The sequence below is a fragment of the Bombyx mori genome, chromosome 11 (genome assembly GCF_030269925.1).
Source record: "Bombyx mori chromosome 11, ASM3026992v2".
NCBI classification, from domain to species: Eukaryota; Metazoa; Arthropoda; class Insecta; order Lepidoptera; family Bombycidae; genus Bombyx; species Bombyx mori.
The window spans coordinates 12892450-12911863 of NC_085117.1; the positions used below are offsets into that span (position 1 = coordinate 12892450).

Below are 19414 nucleotides of genomic sequence, written 5' to 3' on the forward strand. Positions count from 1 at the left end.
TTATACACATAAATAGTCTAAATATTACAGTTTAGGGGGTTTGAAGTCGTCGTGGCCTGAAGGATAGGACGTTCGGTGCAATCGTTTTGAGCGATGCACCGGTGTTCGAATCCCAGGCGGGTACCAATTTTTCTAATGAAATACGTATTTAACAAATGTTCACGATTGACTTCCACGGTGAAGGAATAACATCTTTATTACTAATATTATAAAGAGGAAATATTTGTTTGTTTGTATTGAATAGGCTCCGGAACTACTGAACCGATTTGAAAAATTCTTTCACTGTTTGGAAGTAACACTATTCCCGAGTGACATAGGCTATAATATTTTTTGAAAAAAAATTAGGATTCCTTACTAAAACTTCAATAACGTAACCCAAGGTGAAAAAAATTACCTAAAATTTTAATATGCTTTACATCGCGTGACCTGCGAAAACTATTGATAATAGAATAAAATAATGTACTACGACTTTGTAGAACACATTATTGTTTACAAAGAGTGTCACGACAGCATATATATAACTATTATAGTTATGTCACAAGAAGTGTTCTTTTATTTAAAAAAATAAAACAACGTCAAATATCGTTGAATTTTTTGTTAAGCACCCGAGCGGAGCCGGAGCGGGCCGCTAGTCGTGTAATAAAAATCAAAACCGGCAAAATTATAATTTGTGTAATTAATGGTGGTAGGACTTCTTGTAAATCCGCGCGGGTAGGTACTTCCTTCCTGCCTATTTCTGCCGTGAAGCAGTAATGCGTTTCCGTTTGAAGGGTGGGGCAGCCGTCGTAACCATACTTGAGACCTTAGAACTTATATCTCAAGGTGGGTGGCGCTATTTACGTTGTAGATGTTTATGGGCTCCAGTAACCACTTAACACCAGGTGGGCTGTGAGCTCGTCCACACATCTAAACAATAAAAAAAAAATCAAGCTATCTGGTTTGAAGCTTGGAACACTAGTTTATACAATACAATTGAGATTTTAACCGCATGCCTCATGGAACGTTCTTGCATTTATTTGATTTTGGGCTCTATAACTACTTAATATTGGGTACACATTCACCCATCATACATAAACAATAATAATGAGCGTAACTCGGTTTCAACTACAAATTACTATAGCAATAATATCAATCAATAAATAATATTACAATATCAATCAATAAGGCTTTTAAGTTGATTCAAAGTCAAACAGAGAGACCCTCTAATCAAATCAAATTAAATCAAATAAAAAAAAAAATTATTCAGCATAAATGAAAGTACATACTTGTTGAACGTCAAAAAGAACTACCGCCAATTCACAAAAACTAGCCCCCGTCCTGAGAAGAACTGGCAAGAAACTCAGCGGGCATGTCTTTTTTTTTAAATATGAGGTTTTTTTTTATTAGATTTTTTTAAATATTTTTTGTAACAATGAGTAATAAAACGTAACAATTATTGCAATATTGAAATGCCCGGAGCGAGCAACTCATTCCCACTTTGTGCAATCTTCTAGATAATCATTGACTTTATAGTAAGCTTTATTGCACAGATGTTCTTTAACAGTTTTCTTAAACCTATGTATATGTAGGTTCTGAACATCCTGTGGGATTTTGTTGTACATGCGCACAGACAAACACCCGAATGAATTTCGTATCTTATGTAACCTACTCATCGGCACAACAAGCTTGTGTTTGTTCCTAGTATTTCTATTATGTAAGTCAGACTTTTTAGGAAACTCCTCAATATGTTTACGAACATACATCAAATTTTCAAAAATGTTCTGGGATTGGCATAGTGAGAACTCTAGTAAGATCTCTCTGATTATTTTCATCCAGTTGCCATGAACATATTGATATCATCTAAGTAAGGCGTCATATAGCTTCTCCTATGAACACAAATGTGTATTTCACAACAGTTTAATGTCTAACAAAGCCCTAGGCTTCACAAGGCTTACCTATCAAAATTCTTGTAATTGGCACTCTTTCATAATATCATTTAAGATCTTCAGTATATAGTAACGTGCTAGCAATGCATTTTTACGATGCGATTCCTAAAACCTCAAGCGAGTTATTTCTTTTCTTTCCATTATTTCATTTTTCATGAGTATTACAGTTTAATTTGTTAAGATCTCTAAATAGTATTAAATTTTATTCGGGGTATTAGGGTTAATTGGACAATAGCTGAATTTATATATTTTGTTGTCAAATTCCAGAAAAATTTATATAGTTATTTAGCCCACTCCCGATATTCTATAATAGTTCTGTTGTTAGATATGTTTTTGTAATACAATGGGCCATACAAACATATTAAACAAAATGTCTTTTTTGGATATCTCAATACTTCAATTACTCATTTGTCACTTATTTTGTAAGAAATATTTTTTAATCAAATCTGCAAGGTTTTTTTTTTAACAGAATAAAAAATATACATATATTTTGGAATACTAAATGTTTATTGTAGAAAATGTCATCGTTAATCTAAGTAATCTCATCTAGTCTTATAGGCGACTTCAACTGTTCACTTCTTCTTGTAGTAGACGGAGGCGGGATTCCAGTAGCTGCTGTAGGTCAGGGGAGAGTATCCGGCGTAGGTAGAGTAGGCGTTGTAGTAGTTGGGGTATGAGTAGGCAGCGTAGGATGACACGGGGTAAGCAGCTGGAGCGTAGGCGGAGTACGTAAGAGGGACGGGGTATGCTGGAGCAGCGACGGCGGCGGTGGTCAGAGCTGGAACTGGAGCTACAGCTGGGGTGGCGACGGCGGCGGTGGTCAGAGCTGGAACTGGAGCTACAGCTGGGGTGGCGACGGCGGCGGTGGTCACAGCTGGAACAGGAGCTACAGCTGGGGCGGCGACGGCCGGAGCGGTGTAGGCGTAGGTGGAAGGTACGTAGGATGCGTAGCTGGCGAGAGGAGCAGAGTAGGCCAAAGGTCCAAAGCTGGGCTTGCCATACGCGATGGCCAAAGTGGCGAATGCGACAAGGACCTGAAAATAACAAGTAAATACGATAATCAGTTAAAGATTTTATGAATATTTTCAATATAAGGAATTTAAAAAAAAACGTTTCACTTGAGTAACCTATTCCATATTTTGAAAATACGTGTCAAATGGCCCGAATGTGGCAACAACATTACACAGAAAATACTAAAATATTAGATTGTCGAATAGATTGTACAATAATGAAAATTATTAATAATAACGATTTTTACAAATGATAAACCCTTTAATTCTAGCACTTACTCTGAGTGTGTACATCGTGGTGTGTCAATCAAAGACTGAATGGTGTTGATGGTCTTGTACACTATTTTATAGAAAGATCCAAAAACCGGACTCCAACTTCATATCCTGCACTGCATTAGAAATAATTTAGAACTTTTGGCAAAGATTTAAGATACTTTTTGAGATGTATAAATTTGTGCCTTGTATGTGTGTGTAAAGTGGGTTTAAAAATGTAATAAAAATCAATTTTATTTTGTCATCTTCAGTGACAATTCAAGGCCAGTTTATGAAACGGGTCCAATTTAAGAATATCTTAGAGGAGAAATACATAATAGGAAATAATCTTAATAAACTTTTCAAATGTAGAGTTGAAACGATAATTTTGTTTGTTTTATATAACTCAAGGAACTGGCCTTATATTATTATATTCTACGTTGATTGTATATCACCTGTCAAGTAATTTTATAAATATAAATGTATAATCATTATCATTATTTTTATTAATGTGAGTGTTTTGAACAACTCCAAATTTTGATATTTGCATTAGCTAACGTGTACTCATATTGTAAATGATACTGAAGTGAATTAAATTATTTCTATTTAAATTTTAAGGTTGTGTGTTACACGAGAAAAATTTTGGTAGAGTCTAGAATTTTTGTTGTTGTTATATCTAAAGTTTAATTATTAAATAGTACAATTTATGGGAAACTTTTTATTTTTATTGCTTAGGTCGCTGGACGACTTCACGGCCCACTGCGTTAAGTAGTTACCGGAGCCCATAGACATATACAAAGTAAATGCCGCCACCTACCTTAAGATATGAGTTTTTACGTCTCAGTTTTTACAGTACAACGACTGCCCCATCGTTCAGACCGAAACGCATTACTGCTTCACGGCAGAAATAGACATGGCGGTGGTACCTACCCGTGCAGACTCACAAGACGCCCTACCATCAGTGTACTCCAAGCATAGCTAGCTCTCTATCAAAGAGGTCACTCAAAGAGGACCTTGAACCTCCTGATAAGACCTATAGTGGTGAACTTCGGCTAAGGCAGTAGGAGTAAGTGCAGTAGTGGTCGTGGATCATGATGATGATGGTTTATGGAAGTCTGTTTAAAGCCAAGCTATTTAGACCACGCTAGGTTTTGAACTTGATATTTAACAAGAGGGGAGTAATTGGTCCATTCTGAGATGTAGTCTGTTGAATTTTAGTGTCAGGACGATATTAGATATCAGTAACGATCTTAAATTTTGATTCCTGATAAAAAGATCAGTTGTTTCTTTAAAAGTACGTTTATACCTACTTATAATATAACAATAACATTTTATAACAATGCAATTTTATATTTATGAGTTTCTATTATAAAAAAACATATCGAACATTTTTTTTTTTTTTAATAAATAAATATTTTACTAACAATCACGCCACGTTAACCGGCCCCGTGCTAAGTTCGTAAAGAACTTGTGTTACAGGTACCAGATAACGGACATAAATGTAAGATTTTTATTATACACATACATATATTTAACATACATCCATAACCCTGGAAAAGACATTTATATTTATCATACAAATATCTTCCCTTGTGGGAGTTGCGAAAAACAAGCCCAAATTTGTTTTGGAACATTAAATGTCACAAATCGTTCACACGTCCCCAACGTTTCAAATGATTCATTATAATATATGTATGTATATTAATTGTAGTTTTAACTTCGACTACTAAATAAGGTAGTGGATTAAAAAAACTGTCGAGTCTCCGAATTTTTTTTGTTTTTAGAAAATTATTGTACTGATAAAATGTTGTTACTTAATGATAAAATGTTGTTACTTAATCTATATTTTTGTTTAATAACGCTTGGCAACGTTCCCAAGCGATTAAAAAAGGGTGGGCTTCCAATTTCACAATGCTATTTTTGAAGAACGTTTAAGAAACTTATATTACTGATAACCTATATTTATATATAACCTATGTTTCTGGTTACAGATAAGAAGAAACACAAAAAGTACTTCATAATTTATTTTTATTTCCGAAAAAGAAAAAAAACTTCACCTTTGAAGTTCAGGATTTAAAGCGCCAGGCAGAAAAAAAATCACTCGCGAATTATACTTTTTTGTATTGGAATCAAATAAATAAAATATTATCACATCAACATATTTGGTTTCATGAATTTAGACGTATTTTTATTTAATTAAATGTAATAAGAGTATGGTGATGCGTATGAGTATGCGGAGTATGCAACCGGAGAATATGCAGAGTACGCAGAGTACGCCAGGGGTGCGGTGTACGCAGCAGCGACCGGAGCAGTATATGCAGCAGCTACAGGGGACGTGTAGCTCACCAGCAGAGGCTTGGCTGATGCGAAAGCCAGGAGAGCAACGAAGATCAACTGCAGAAAAGAAAATACTATAGTTAATTTTTTATTTTTTATTGCTTAGATGGGTGGACGAGCTCACAGCCCACCTGTTGTTCAGTGGTTATTGGAAGCCATAGATGTCTACCACGTAAATGCGCCACCCACCTTGAGATACAAGTTCTAAGGTCTCAGTATAGTTACAACGGCTGCACCACCCTTCAAGCCGAAACGCATTACTGCTTCACGGCAGCAATAGGCAGGGTGGTATCGATAGTATCGATTAAGTCCATTATTTACTAATGAATGCCATGAAATACAAATCGATCAATCGCGTATTTTACATTTAGTTTATATTCATATATTTTTAATATATAAGAACAATTTAATATTGTAAAGATTTTTTATAACTATCAATGTTGATTTGTAGCCAATGTGTAATATTAATTTGATAATTTGAAATAAAACATTACTAATAAATGAGTAAATCAATTGGTACTTACGTATTTGAACATTTTGATTGTTTGTTTAGTTCGTCGGAGAGTGACTGATGGTGTGACTAGCAATTCCCGTCTAATATATAAGGATTCGATGATGACCTCCATTGTGTTGGCATTAGTTCGGCGCCTGCGCACCTTGATCACACGTGCGCAATAAGGAATTCAACGCGACTTGAATATTTTGACTGCACTCACTAGAAGGATTGTACAGGATGTTTAAATTTGACCCACTATTAAAATTTTTTAATGATATATTAATTATTTAGTACAGTTGACAGAAAAATATTGTCAATTTACGATTTATACATTAAAAAAAAAGACATAATATTATATTTGAACTCCATTCCGAAAATGTTCTATGAATCATTAAACACTGAAACTGGTCCACTTGGTATTTGACATTTCGTTTGATCGAAATCATTTCTTAGAATAATTTATTACGTAACCAAAAATCTGAAAATAGGATGTGTACCGGCGCGGCGTTCCTTTCAAATTTCGAATTTTGCGATTTTAGCGACTCGTCTCTAAGCGTCTATTAGAAACTCCAATATGGCATTATTTAATAAGATATCAGACCACAGCGTCAATGCTCTTGCAAGCTCCGGGACATTTGATTGAGGTTTGATAGTCGCCGTCACTCGTCACCGCGATTCAGGAATTGTTCAATTTACGTGCAGCGACATCTGTTGATAACAAACTAAATAGAAAAAAAATTACGCTACGGACGTTTTTTCCCGGTTAGGGTACCCCTCTGCATCGTCCCATAAGGAACTTCGTTCCAAAAAGGTTTGAGTGGCATTAAAGTAACAAACAGGTATACTTTGCTTTTGGGGCCGAGGACAAGATTCCCGTGAGCGGAATAACTTTAATGCCAATAAACATCTCCGTGGACACTAGCCATTAAGTTCAAGTCTAGCTTGGAACAATATTCATGAGATACAGAAAAGGAGTACAAGGGGCTCTGTCATGAATATATTAAGTAGCTACATACTACCAAGAACGGAAGAATTGGAAGTATATTTTTCTCCTATCTACCTACCTATTAGCTAGTAGCCTAAGGTAGGTGAGCACATAAGCTCAAACTGAGATAAAAAAAAAAAACTACCACCGGATCGGAATCGCGACCCATTGAGAAGACCCAGTGAGAAACTCAGTGGGCTAAGGAAGTTATGAGTTAAAGCTATCAGCACATATCCTGTCGAATCGCTACAAGTCGGACTAATGTTCTGAAAGTGTATCCTATTTTTTCAGGATACCAGTATAACTAATTTATTTATTTCCCGAATTATTTTTCGATTAAATATTTGTTTGCCACTTAAGCATTAAGAGCTAGGGTACAAAACGGAAGCTAAATTTTCCAAAAACATGGGTTAGAAGGCTAGTTTTGATGTCGACTAATTCAGTTTAATGTACAAACTTTCACTCAAAAGCAAGCCTACAAAAACATCGATTGATATTTTCAAGAACCCAACGATGTCGATTTACAAAATTCTACAATAAATTTGGACATACCCGAATAAATAAAATACTCGTGGAAACACATAAGTTGTCAACATCAATCGTAAATTAAATAATGACTCGTTAGTAGTAGCTTATTAATAATTCAAATCGAAGGAAAGATGTACGTAATTATATTCGGCGGTTATTATGAGATTGTTTTTTTCTCGGTGTAAACTAGCTTAGAAGATATCGCTTACTCAGGAAAGATTTATAATCGATATTACCATATATCCAAGTATAAAGATAAAATGTTAGTGGAATTATAAATATGATCTACATTTTTATGTATCTAGGTTGTTTGGTTAAATTCCGTTAAATCGTCTAATTAGATTAGTTTTAAAAATTTTGAATCTCGTTCAAGGTTCTGTTCTAAGAGCCCAAAGCTTTCGGAAAGAAAACCGTTATTTAGAGACAAGAGCTTAAACTCTTTATGGTAATGAGCGACCGTTGCCGCTGTCGAACGCATAGCTGCTCCCAAGACTGAAATAAGTAGGGTGGAGGTACATACTTATGAAAATTTCAAAATAGTACCATAAACAATTAAATTGATTTAAAAAATATATATCTTTAACTTAAATGTCATCAGAATTTGCTCCTTGAATGTCAAAACACGCTAACCTTATTGTATAATAAATAGATGACGTTAGGCCGGAGTAGACTAGAAGTATTATGTGTTCTAAATTTAGATATTTTAGACGAAATGCATTAAAAGCCACATTTGTTTTGTACGATGAAAAGTCTGTTCGTATACTAATCAAATACTAATATGGGACTCCGATTATGAGGCTTTTTTTTCTTATACGTTCATATTGATGGTTTTCCTTCAGTATTTCCTAACTTAAGTCTTTCAATACTTCATACCAGGCCCTTTTCTCAGATAATGCACGATACATCGCCCATCAGTCTCTCTGTCTCGGAAAATAGTGCAGATGAGCAGTGAGAGATGATCAAAACTTCTATTTGAAGTGGAAAACTCTCTGGCACTAGTTCCCGTATAAGCTGAATTGAATTTAATTTATTTCAACCCATTGAAGACACATGTTTGCGCGTCCAATGCGAAGAAAGACCATTTTGTCACGGTGGCAAAATTCCAATGATTATCTTTGCAACCTTCCAGGATTTTTTTTTTATTGCTTAGATGAGTGGACGAGCTCACAGCCCACCTGGTGTTAAGTGGTTACTGGAGCCCATAGACATCTACAACGTAAATGCGCCACCCACCTTGAGATATAAGTTCTAAGGTCTCAATTATAGTTACAACGGCTGCCCCACCCTTCAAACCGAAACGCATTACTGCTTCACGGCAGAAATAGGCAGGGTGGTGGTACCTACCCGTGCGGACTCACAAGAGGTCCTACCACCAGTGTACAAGAGGTCCTACCACCAGTAATGAATGATATTCGTCGTCATGAGCGATGTTCAATATCGGAATCACGTGGAAGTGAAAAGTTAACATCAAAAATCCTGGGAACAACAGAACTTCCTGGTACTTCCCGCTTGGACAAAGTCTTTTACAAGTATAAAATTCGGCGCGCGTCGTGTGTAATACTGCTCCCATCTCTGGGCCGGTGTTCCCAAATACCAGCTACTTCTATCGCCATCCATGCAGAAGTGGGCCATTCGCATTGTCAATAATCCCATTGTCACGGAAAGTTTAACATATCTGGATATACAGAGGGACTCCGGTTCACTAAGTGTTTTGTACCATATGTTCCATGGGGAGTGTTTTAAGGATTTTTTTGAGGTAATTCTAACATCCCATTTTTATCATCGCACTGCCCACCACTAGAATAGAGGTTATCCATACTACCCAAAGGCTATAAAAAAATATCAAAATAGAATAATAATGTTAAAATGGTTGAAGTGGCCGGTTGTAAACTTTAATCCAATAGAAACTGTAGCATGTATTGATTTTGATTTTTCTCCTCCCTAATCGCTGGTACCTTTGAGAGGCTATTTCAGCTTCACTGGGATGGTGGACGACCTCACAGGGTTCAGCCTGAGAGAACTGGCTCGCGTCCTCCAGCAGAAGAGCAGTGATACACTACATCAATCCGATTTGCTTCACTTTTTAATCTTCCAATAAGAACGCGTTCATGAAAAAATATCCATTCGATAAGTTTTTTTTTGTATTGCCTTTGATGGCAACCAATCTCGCGCCCGCTTGATATTGAATGATTATTTTGAGCGGTTCAAGTTTGTATAGTTTTTTTTTCTCTTAAAAATGCAATTGTAACACGCTGTATATTGGCGGTCAGGTACTTAGTGTCTGTCGTCTAATGAAGACGACAAGGATCCGTCATGTCCAGAACATTCTATACGATGTCCACATTTGGCTTAGAATTTTAATTCGCGGTTCGTACATATATATAATAACAAATCGACAGCATTAGTCTTGTTCAAGGTCGCAATTAATAGTAACCGTGAACTTGAATTTCTTTCGAGTCTTTCTATTAATACATGGCCAATTATCATATATATGTATGTTAATTCGTTTAAAACGTATCCACATTCGATATTTAGTTTCATCGCTTTATACGAGCGATCAACGCCTATATGAGCATTAGTGTTTTAAGCGATCGTTAATTTGTGTTGCTTTTAATAGATAAATTAAAGAAGCCTTAAAGTTTATTATTATTTATTTATTGCATAAATGGATAAACGTGCTAAAGGCTAACTTCTTATTAAGAGATTACAAGAGTCCATAGACATCAAAACTGAAGACCGCTGCTCACTTTGAACATTATTTTTATTGTACGATCTTCACTTCTTTGATAATGGAAGTCAGCCTACTGAGTTTCTCGCCGGATCTTCTCAGTGGGTCGCGTTTCCGATCCGGCGGTAGATTCTGCGAAGCACGGCTCTCGCTAGGGTTCGTGTTAGTAACGTCGTCAGATTTGAGCCCCGTGAGCTCACCTACTAGTTAAGGTTACGCTGAAATAGCCTCTCAAGGCTCTCAGCTTAGGAAGGAATAAAAAAAAGTGGAAGGCGTTCGTGAGCTTTTACAACTACATATTTCATTATAAAAATTAATACTAGCCCATGATATTCAGCACAGGCGTATCGCTTAATACGAGTACACCATTATTTCAATGCAAATGAGTCACCAAATATAAATAAAAGTCTCTTCAAAGTCACTAAATAATGTATGACAGAAATTATAAACGTTATTTTTCAAAATAGACAAAGTCTTTGTGATCGTACAGTTCTTAAAAACGAATGTGTCTTTAACTAAGACTGTATTATTGATTTATTAATTCTTAAATCAGTTTGAGTTGAAACATCGTTCAATTGATGTTGTTTTCAAGGAAGCATAGTACAATGAAGGATAGGAAAGTGACGCGCACGGAAACTAAAATAATTATATAAATTTAAAAACCTAAAAAAATATTGTGAAAACCGCAAGCCGAACTAAGATCTAATTTTTTATCTTAGTTATTCTGATCAGGTTATGAAGCAAAAGTAATCAAATTAGTGTTGTCACGCTTCATATGTGTGCAAATTGTCAGGCTAATCAGGTGTCTTCAAGTTGATGAAAATTAATTACTTAGAAATGAACATTTATTTACATCATCTATTTATCTCTTTACCTATCTCTACATACATCGATATATGATGATATATGATTTAAATAATATTTAGACCAAGCTAATAATATTTGGTCAAGCTAGTAAACAGTGGGCTAAAGTTGGTGAATTTCATATGCATAAGGGAGCCATGAGTGGGCTTTATTATTGTTGTATACGTAAATACTTTTTTCGTATTCTCAGTCGTGAAATATTGAAAAAGTAAAGCTACAGATTACAAGTCGATGACTCACCGGACTTAACTTGGCATATTGTTGTTCTGAATTAGCATTTGAAAGAATGACCGGTCATCCATTGCTGCCTTTCTTAAAAGAATTGTCAACATTATGACGAAAAACAAATGGGGACAAACACAAAAATTACAAATCGGGTATTTCCGTTCCATTATTATTTAATGAATAGAAGTTTGGAATCCATTGTAAAAGCGGCTAATATTACTCTTGGTCGTACAAAAGGTGGCAGAATAACTAATAAAGAGACTTAGTGGTGAACAGAAGCAGTACAAAATACAATTCAAAGAAAGAAAGATACCTTTAAGATAAAGGAATAAAGAAGGAGACTAATAAAATAGTAGCAATGGAGCGCGCAGATTCCCTAAAGACTATGTACGACCACCTGGAAACAAAAGAAGGCCAAAAATGTTAATATAAGCTCGCCAACAGCGTTGTCGGAGCACGAGGGGTCTCGCAAGATGTAGGAATGTTAAAAATCCAAATAGTGAGCTACTGTACAATAAGATAAATAAGATAAGGATGTCCTATCAGCCTAGCATTAATATTATCAACCTCTGAACTCTACTCAAGTTGCTACACAGTTCATAATAAATGTCGGCAGGAACATTGAACTTATACCTCCAATACGTCCCAATGAGGTCAAAATGGCGCTAGAAAAGATGGCCAACAAGAAAGTCACGGGGCCTGACGATATTTTAATGGAGGCTTGGAAGTGTCTTCGCGAACACGGAATCGTAACGCTCACCAAACTCTTCAACTGTGTGTTGCGCTCTTCCAAAATGCTAGCGGTGTGGAGATTGAGCACCATTCCTATGTATAAACAACCATAGCGGAATCAAGCTGTTAAGCAATACTTTGAAATTTTATGAAAGAGTGATTGACATCCGCTTAAGATCAGAGTGTTTAATATCCAATAATCACTATGGCTTTATGCAGGGCTTATGTACCACCGATTCTATGTTTGTTCAAAATACGATCACTGAGGAGTATCGTGCGTAACTTTGGCCATTGTATGTCGCATTCTTGGACATGGAAAAGGCATTTGATCATGTGCCCAGAGATACGATCTGGTGGAGCTTTCACAAGAAGAATGTACCCGAACATTGTGTTAACATCATAGTTGACATGTACAGAGATGCGAAGTCAATGGTACGAACAGTAATGTGTTAGACAAAACCAGTAACCTAGCGGTGGCAGAAGGTCTCATCATCATCTTGTTCGGCATGGTTTTAGACTTACTCACTGAGTTGGCGCAATTCTCAGCCTCGTGGACTTTCATGTACGCAGACGACGTTGCTATCTGCACTTAGAGAGAGAGAGAGAGAGAATAGAAATATTAAATGTGTAAATATCAGATGAAATGAAAGAACGAAGTTTCCTAAAATAAGCAAAAGTGTAATTACTTAAATTCCGGACCTCATGAATGACTTCTCTGATTACTAAATTTAACCATATATTTTGTGGTATATTGTGTAGTTTTTCTAACATACATTTTTCTAATATACAAAACCCTCATTATGACACGTCTTCATGGGTGTATTTTGCAAATATGGACAGCTTGGGTACGGGAAAAATGTTTTCAATATTGTCTAAAATATTTCTGTACTAGCACTGACATCGGGTTGCGTACACAAAACATTGTCTTCTAGTTGTTTTGTATTAGATAATGAGTTGAGCTAAAATTTTCCTACGTAATCGGTAGTTGAGGCTTTTGATAAAATTAACCTATTTTCGTGAAGTTGATACGCCACAGACGTCATAGATACTACAAAATTAGTCTGGTTACTCACATCCTTTATTAATGACGTCACTTTATGCATACAGTAAGAAATACTCTGCAAGCCATCGATAAGTAGACTGATGTCATGCTATCTATCACTGTGCTGTAGTCTAAACAATAGATGTTCCTATCCCTGGTGCAATTGTGCTCTTTGCATTTGGCAGTGTCTACTGTTTTAATAAATGCATGTTTGCAAAGAGTATATTATATAAACGTTTCGTACCTTACTGTTTTATGCAATAAATAAAAGTTATATTATGTTCAACAACACTAAAGTGGAATTATCTTCTAACACGGATACCGGAAATTTATACGAGAGAATAGAATCATTTTGAAGTCGAAAGTGGCTTAGAGAATAAGACTGGGTATACTGGCTTCAAGTAATGCAACTTTATATTTTTGGAACGAAGTTCCTTATGTGGCGATGCGGAAGGGTACCCTAACCGGGAAAAAACGTCCGTAACGTAAGATTTTTATTAGCAATGCACACAGTGTACGACTTAACTTTGTAATAACGTACAAAAAGTAACATATTTTTTATCATTCATTGACCACGATCTCAGAGCGTTCGTTTGCGCAATACACTAACTCTTTGGCAAACAACCGTGAATGAAGTATACCACAATAAGCTCGCACGTTACCAAATGACCGTGGGTTGTTGCGAAACCTCCAGTTTTATCTTATCTTATACCTTTAAACGAGCAATTCTTGTATATATATATACAAGAATTGCTATATATATATATATATATATATATATATATATATATATATATATATATATATATATATATATATATATATATATAATCTGAATCTCGGAAACGGCTCCAACGATTTTTATAAAATTTATTATACAGGGGATTTCAGGGGCGATAAATCGATCTAGCTACAATTTATTTCAGAAAATGTTGTTTTATTTGTGTTTTCAATAATCAACTTTATCGATAATCAACTTTGTGACTCTTCCCGACATCTATTGGTGAATAATAATACTATTTTTAATAATTGAGAGCAACTAACTGCTTTAAAGACACAATAACACTAAAGCTATTTCAGCAGAAGACGTTGTTAAGTCACCCGAAGCTAATGAGTGTTTGGTTTAAGGTCAGAGCAAGAAAATGAATTGTTTATTTATATTATTTGTGTCTTTTTAACTCACGTGTTCACTTAAAATTTCTTAAACTATCTTGGAATATTTATATTTGAAGTCGTCGTGGCCTAAAGGATAAGACGTCCGGTGCATTCGTGTGTAGCGATGCACCGGTGTTCGAATCCCGCAGGCGGGTACCAATTTTTCTAATGAAATACGTACTCAACAAATGTTCACGATTGACTTCCACGGTGAAGGAATAACATCGTGTAATAAAAATCAAACCCGCAAAATTATAATTTACGTAATCACTGGTGGTAGGACCTCTTGGGAGTCCGCACGGGTAGGTACCACCACCCCGCCTATTTCCGCCGTGAAGCAGTAATGCGTTTCGGTTCGAAGGGTGGGGTAGCCGTTGTAACTATACTGAGACCTTAGAACTTATATCTCAAGGTGGGTGGCGCATTTACGTTGTAGATGTCTATGGGCTCCAGTAACCACTTAACACCAGGTGGGCTGTGAGCTCGTCCACACACCTAAGCAATAAAAAAAAAATAAAAAAATTTCATCATTTTATCAATGTGTAATTCGTATTTAAACATAATTTCTAAAAAACACAATTAATAAAAAAAAAAAAAAAAACGGGCAAAGCTCGGTCATCGTCTAGTTTTCTTTATACCTCGAATAGAACTTTAAATTAATATTTTTATAATAAGGAACTTCGTTTCTATCCGGTGTCTCACGACACCACACATCAAATCAAATCAAATCAAATCAAGAATATTTACGTATTCGCTTGCAAACATACATTTTTTTAAGTACCCTTGTAGGCAGCCTGCAGGTCTGCCTATACGGCAATAAAAAAAAACCTGATGGTGAGTGGTTACCGTCGCCTACGGGCTTCAGCAATGCCAGGGACGGAGACAAGCCGCTGCCTACTGTTAAGTACTCTCCACAAGCCTCGTTTGAAGAAGGATATGTCATAGCCGGATTTCAAAGTCGGATGGTACGTGGCAAAAAAGATCTCTGGAAACGTACTGTGGATGAACGCAGTGGCTCCAGTTAGTATAGATGAACTCTACTCCGGTGGCGGGTGGTGCTATGGTAAATACGAGATGATGGTATCATCACAAACAATTCCTTAGAGCACTCCCTATGGAACATACGGTACAAAATACAGAGGAAACTGAAGTCCCTCCGTAGACCCAGAGGTTCCAAACGATCCATGACTGCGATTCCGATCCGGTAGTAGATTCATTCGCGAAGCAGTTGCTCTTGAGTTGTTAGGTCTTCTTCGGAGGCGCTCGGACAGCTGTTAGCAAATCCCACCCCTCCTGGCTGAGCCTTGCTCGCCCACCTGTCCTGGTGAAACTGGAAAGGCCTCCAGGCCACCAGTAATACTTCAATCATAAAAAAAAGATCCGTGAGAATGGGATTATCGACAATCCGAACGGCCCTCTTCTGTATGAAGTCAAATGGAAGAAGCTGGTATTTAGGAGTCCCAGAGATGGGAGCAATACTCTCCACACAAGGCCGGACTTGTGCTTTATAAAGAAAAATCTTTGTCCAGGCGTGAAGTACCGCTTCGCTTTGTTGAGGACTCCCAGCATTTTGGACGTCAACTTGGCTTTGCCTTCCAAATGACTCCGAAATTGGACATCCCTACTCCTTGGAATCGCGGCGCCATGACAAAGGGGTCCTTCTTCGCAGTGAACGCGCAAACATGTGTCTTTAACGGGGAAAAAATACTCATGTTTTTAAACAAAACACTTCTAAATTATATAAAGCGTGCAATTTTTTATTTGTATTTGTTGTAAATGTTGATTTTATTCAAACGACTACGAATCGACAGAAAATTAGGTTGACATTTGAAAGAGTCATAATTTTTTAATGATCACCATTAATATGCGGATATCACGGATGCCTGATGAATTACCTTTATAATTTAAGATAGAACGATGGAGCGATTGCTATGTTTATTTTAGACAATCACTGCCATTGAATTTAGTATTTTGTCTCATCAAGTAGTACTAGATTTAACTTTTTGACTTTAACTTTAACTTTTTACTGCTAGTAGGACGTCTTGTAAGTCCGTTGGAAAGGTAGGGCAGCCGTGGTACTGTAAAAACTAAGACCTTAGTACTATTATCTCAAGGTAGGTGGCAGCCTTTACGTTGTAGATGTGGGCTGCAGTAGCCACTTAGCCATCAGGTGGGTCGTGAGCTCGTCCACCCACCTAAGCAATAAATAAAATAAAATAAAAACTGTTATTACTATTTTAAATGACAGTTTTTAATTTGCCTCGAAAATATCGTTTTTCGGCCATAAAATTGTACTTAATAAAGAACATAAGTTCTGCTTATGTTACCAGGCGTCTTTCCTTAACGAATGAAATATCCATGAAGTAAAATAATTTATACTTAGATCTTACGTCGTGGACAGCATTCAATGTTTTATTTGTACGTACACTGATAACCTTGAAACCAACCAGACCGTTAGCTGGCCTACCCATGTATATGAACAAAGAGACCGCAGTTGACTTTTTTAATGTAACGTACATTTAATACGTAATACGAAATCAATTCGTGGCAAAAAAATAAGCAGGATATTGCCTACTCGTAAAGGCTGATAACATGCCCTATCTACTACCTACTACCTAAGTAGTACTTACGACAAGAATTAACAGGATGTTAATAATTAGAGCAATTACAACATGCGCTATAGTAAAATCTGTTACTCACTCCAACATAAATGTTTGCTCTCACTCTGCGAAACATCGTGCCACATGGCGTCGCATCGCGAGAGCATCGGTATCGCAGGATCCGACTGATGCATGACCACGACCACTCTGTTAAGAGTGTACGAATAGGAAGAAAAACAACATGCGCTATAGTACATAAAGATTTTAAGATATGAATTACGGGAATGTTATGAAATAGAGACTAGATTTTAACAGTCAGACAGACTGGATTCACGTGCTTTTCTTATGAATACCAAAAGACTGATGTATTAAATGTTCTCATATTTCTCGAAAACATGTTTACTACAGTAAAATGTAACATTTAAATATTGTTTGATTAAGTGTGAATTAAGTCAAATTATTAAAATCTAAAACTAATTTGTAAACCAGTTGTTAGTAAATGCAAATCGTTTGCCAGTTTGTAGATTTTGTTGTAAGTTTCTTCTTCTAGGTTACAAAACAAATAGCTTGGTAGTTGGCAAGGAAATAGTATTTTAAATACCGAATTTTGATTCATGCTAAAGAGAATTTCGAGATATTACGAGGTTTTGCTCACTGACGACACGAACCGAGTGGTTGCTGCCCCGAATTCTAGATAAATATCAGGGATAGTAATATGTAACATTACACCAAGAAATAATGTGAAATTTTTATCACGAATACTACAATGCAAATCTGATAATTATTGCTAACTGAACAGTATTTTTCATTAGTCACTAAAAACTAATTAAAAATAATAATAAAAAAGTCTACATATTATATTTATGGGCTGGAGCATACTATGATATTTTAAGTTGTTAATAATACATATAATTAAATTAATAGATTAAAAAATTATAAATTATGATAAAATAAACTAAAATAAACGATGAGAAATATCAAACTGGTGCAGTTCTGTGTTCACGATCCCACTCAGTATGCAGGGTATGCAGCAAATTGCGTCAGAGGTCAGTGCGCAAGTGTTTTATATTGCAATGACAATATCAGTTGCGACAGCCCTGGAGGTTAATATGCCCATTCGAACTGGACTAGGATGGACGCCTAAGTCTTTTTTTTTTATTGCTTTGATGGGTGGACTGGCTCGCAGCCCACCTGGTGTTAAGTGGTTACTGGAGCCTATAGAAATCTACAACGAAAATGCGCCACTAACCTTGAGATATAGTTTCTAAGGTTTCAGTATAGTTACAACGGCTGCCCCACCTTTCAAATCGAAACGCATTACTGCTTCACGGCAGAAATAGGCAGAGTGGTGGTACCTACCTGCGCGGACTCACTAGAGGTCCACCAGTAATTACGCAAATTATAATTTTGCGGGTTAGATTTTTATTATTTGATGTTATTCCTTCACCGTGGAAGTCAATCGTGAACATTTGTTCAGTACGTATTTCATTAGAAAAATTGGTACCCGCCTCGGATTCGAACACCGATGCATCGTTCAACACGAATGCACCGGACGTCTTATCCTTTAGGCTACGACGACTTCAAAAGTCATCTTTAGGAATTATTTTTACGGAAACCGATTTCTTTTATCTAATCACATTTTAGCTTTACAAGATTAAAAGTAATTTAATCTTATAATATAAACAAGAAAAAGTTTACAGCAATCAAAATATTGCTGTTAATTTTTTTTTCTTTTATTGTTTCTGCCTTTTGCTTTTCTAGTGCGTTTTATGACAGTGTGTTGATTTCTTTTTAAATGTGTCAATTTTTAATAAGCGAAAATACATTGAGACTTGGAAACGCTCGGCGCTTAAAAATGTGTGACTAAGTTATATTATCGTCATATTAGAATCATTCGTTGCAGAAATAGCTCAATTCCTGGATAAATTTTAGTTATTATTAGAGGTAAATTTTGGATTGGAAGTCGTCTATATTATAAAATACAAAACCTTGCAGATATATTTTGGAACGAAGGTCCTTACGGCACGCTTGGAGGAGATAGGGATTTTGCTGCGCGACCGAACTGAAAAAAATGTGATAGTAAAAACCGTAAGAAAAAGTCCCTGGAATAAAGCCTTGTTTTCCGCACAGCGATATTTCACCGCGCGATTTTTTTCTCGTATTTTTTTTTTTTTATATGGAGCTTCGTTCCTATCCGGTGTCCACGACACCACACATATTTTTTTATCTATTTTTGTCGACGGTCAGACGAAATCATGGTACACCTGGAATTTAGTATTAATTCTAGCCTATAAACAATTTGAATGCCACCATCTATAATTCTACTACCTACTTACCTCTTAGCGACAAGATCGCCCATTGCACTAGTTTTGCATTTGACCGATACTGGTTTCGCTACTGCGATCACAATGTGTGAGCTTTGTGAATTAATTATATGAGTAAACTATAATAAAATTTAAATGTCAGTTTCAAATTTCAATAAAAAGATTTATGTTACATCTAGAGCTGTAAATGTACTATTATGTATTTTTAACT

At 36.1% G+C, this 19414-nt stretch overlaps 2 protein-coding genes across 2 annotated transcripts; both read right to left on the reverse strand.

Moving 5' to 3' along the window:
* Positions 1 to 2414: 2414 nt before the first annotated feature.
* CPH24 (cuticular protein hypothetical 24) lies at positions 2415 to 3255 on the reverse strand. The gene is made up of 2 exons (NM_001173282.1): positions 3215 to 3255; positions 2415 to 2959 (listed from the first exon to the last, which is right to left on the reverse strand). The coding sequence occupies exons 1-2, from the start codon at positions 3227 to 3229 to the stop codon at positions 2498 to 2500; spliced, it is 477 nt and encodes a 158-aa protein (NP_001166753.1). The 5' UTR covers positions 3230 to 3255; the 3' UTR covers positions 2415 to 2497.
* A 1941-nt stretch (positions 3256 to 5196) lies between these two features.
* On the reverse strand, positions 5197 to 6234 carry LOC105842386 (neuropeptide-like 4). Its single transcript, XM_038014171.2, has 2 exons — positions 6049 to 6234; positions 5197 to 5581 (listed from the first exon to the last, which is right to left on the reverse strand). Exons 1-2 carry the CDS (start codon positions 6148 to 6150, stop codon positions 5384 to 5386), a joined length of 300 nt encoding a protein of 99 aa, XP_037870099.1. The 5' UTR covers positions 6151 to 6234; the 3' UTR covers positions 5197 to 5383.
* Positions 6235 to 19414: the final 13180 nt, after the last annotated feature.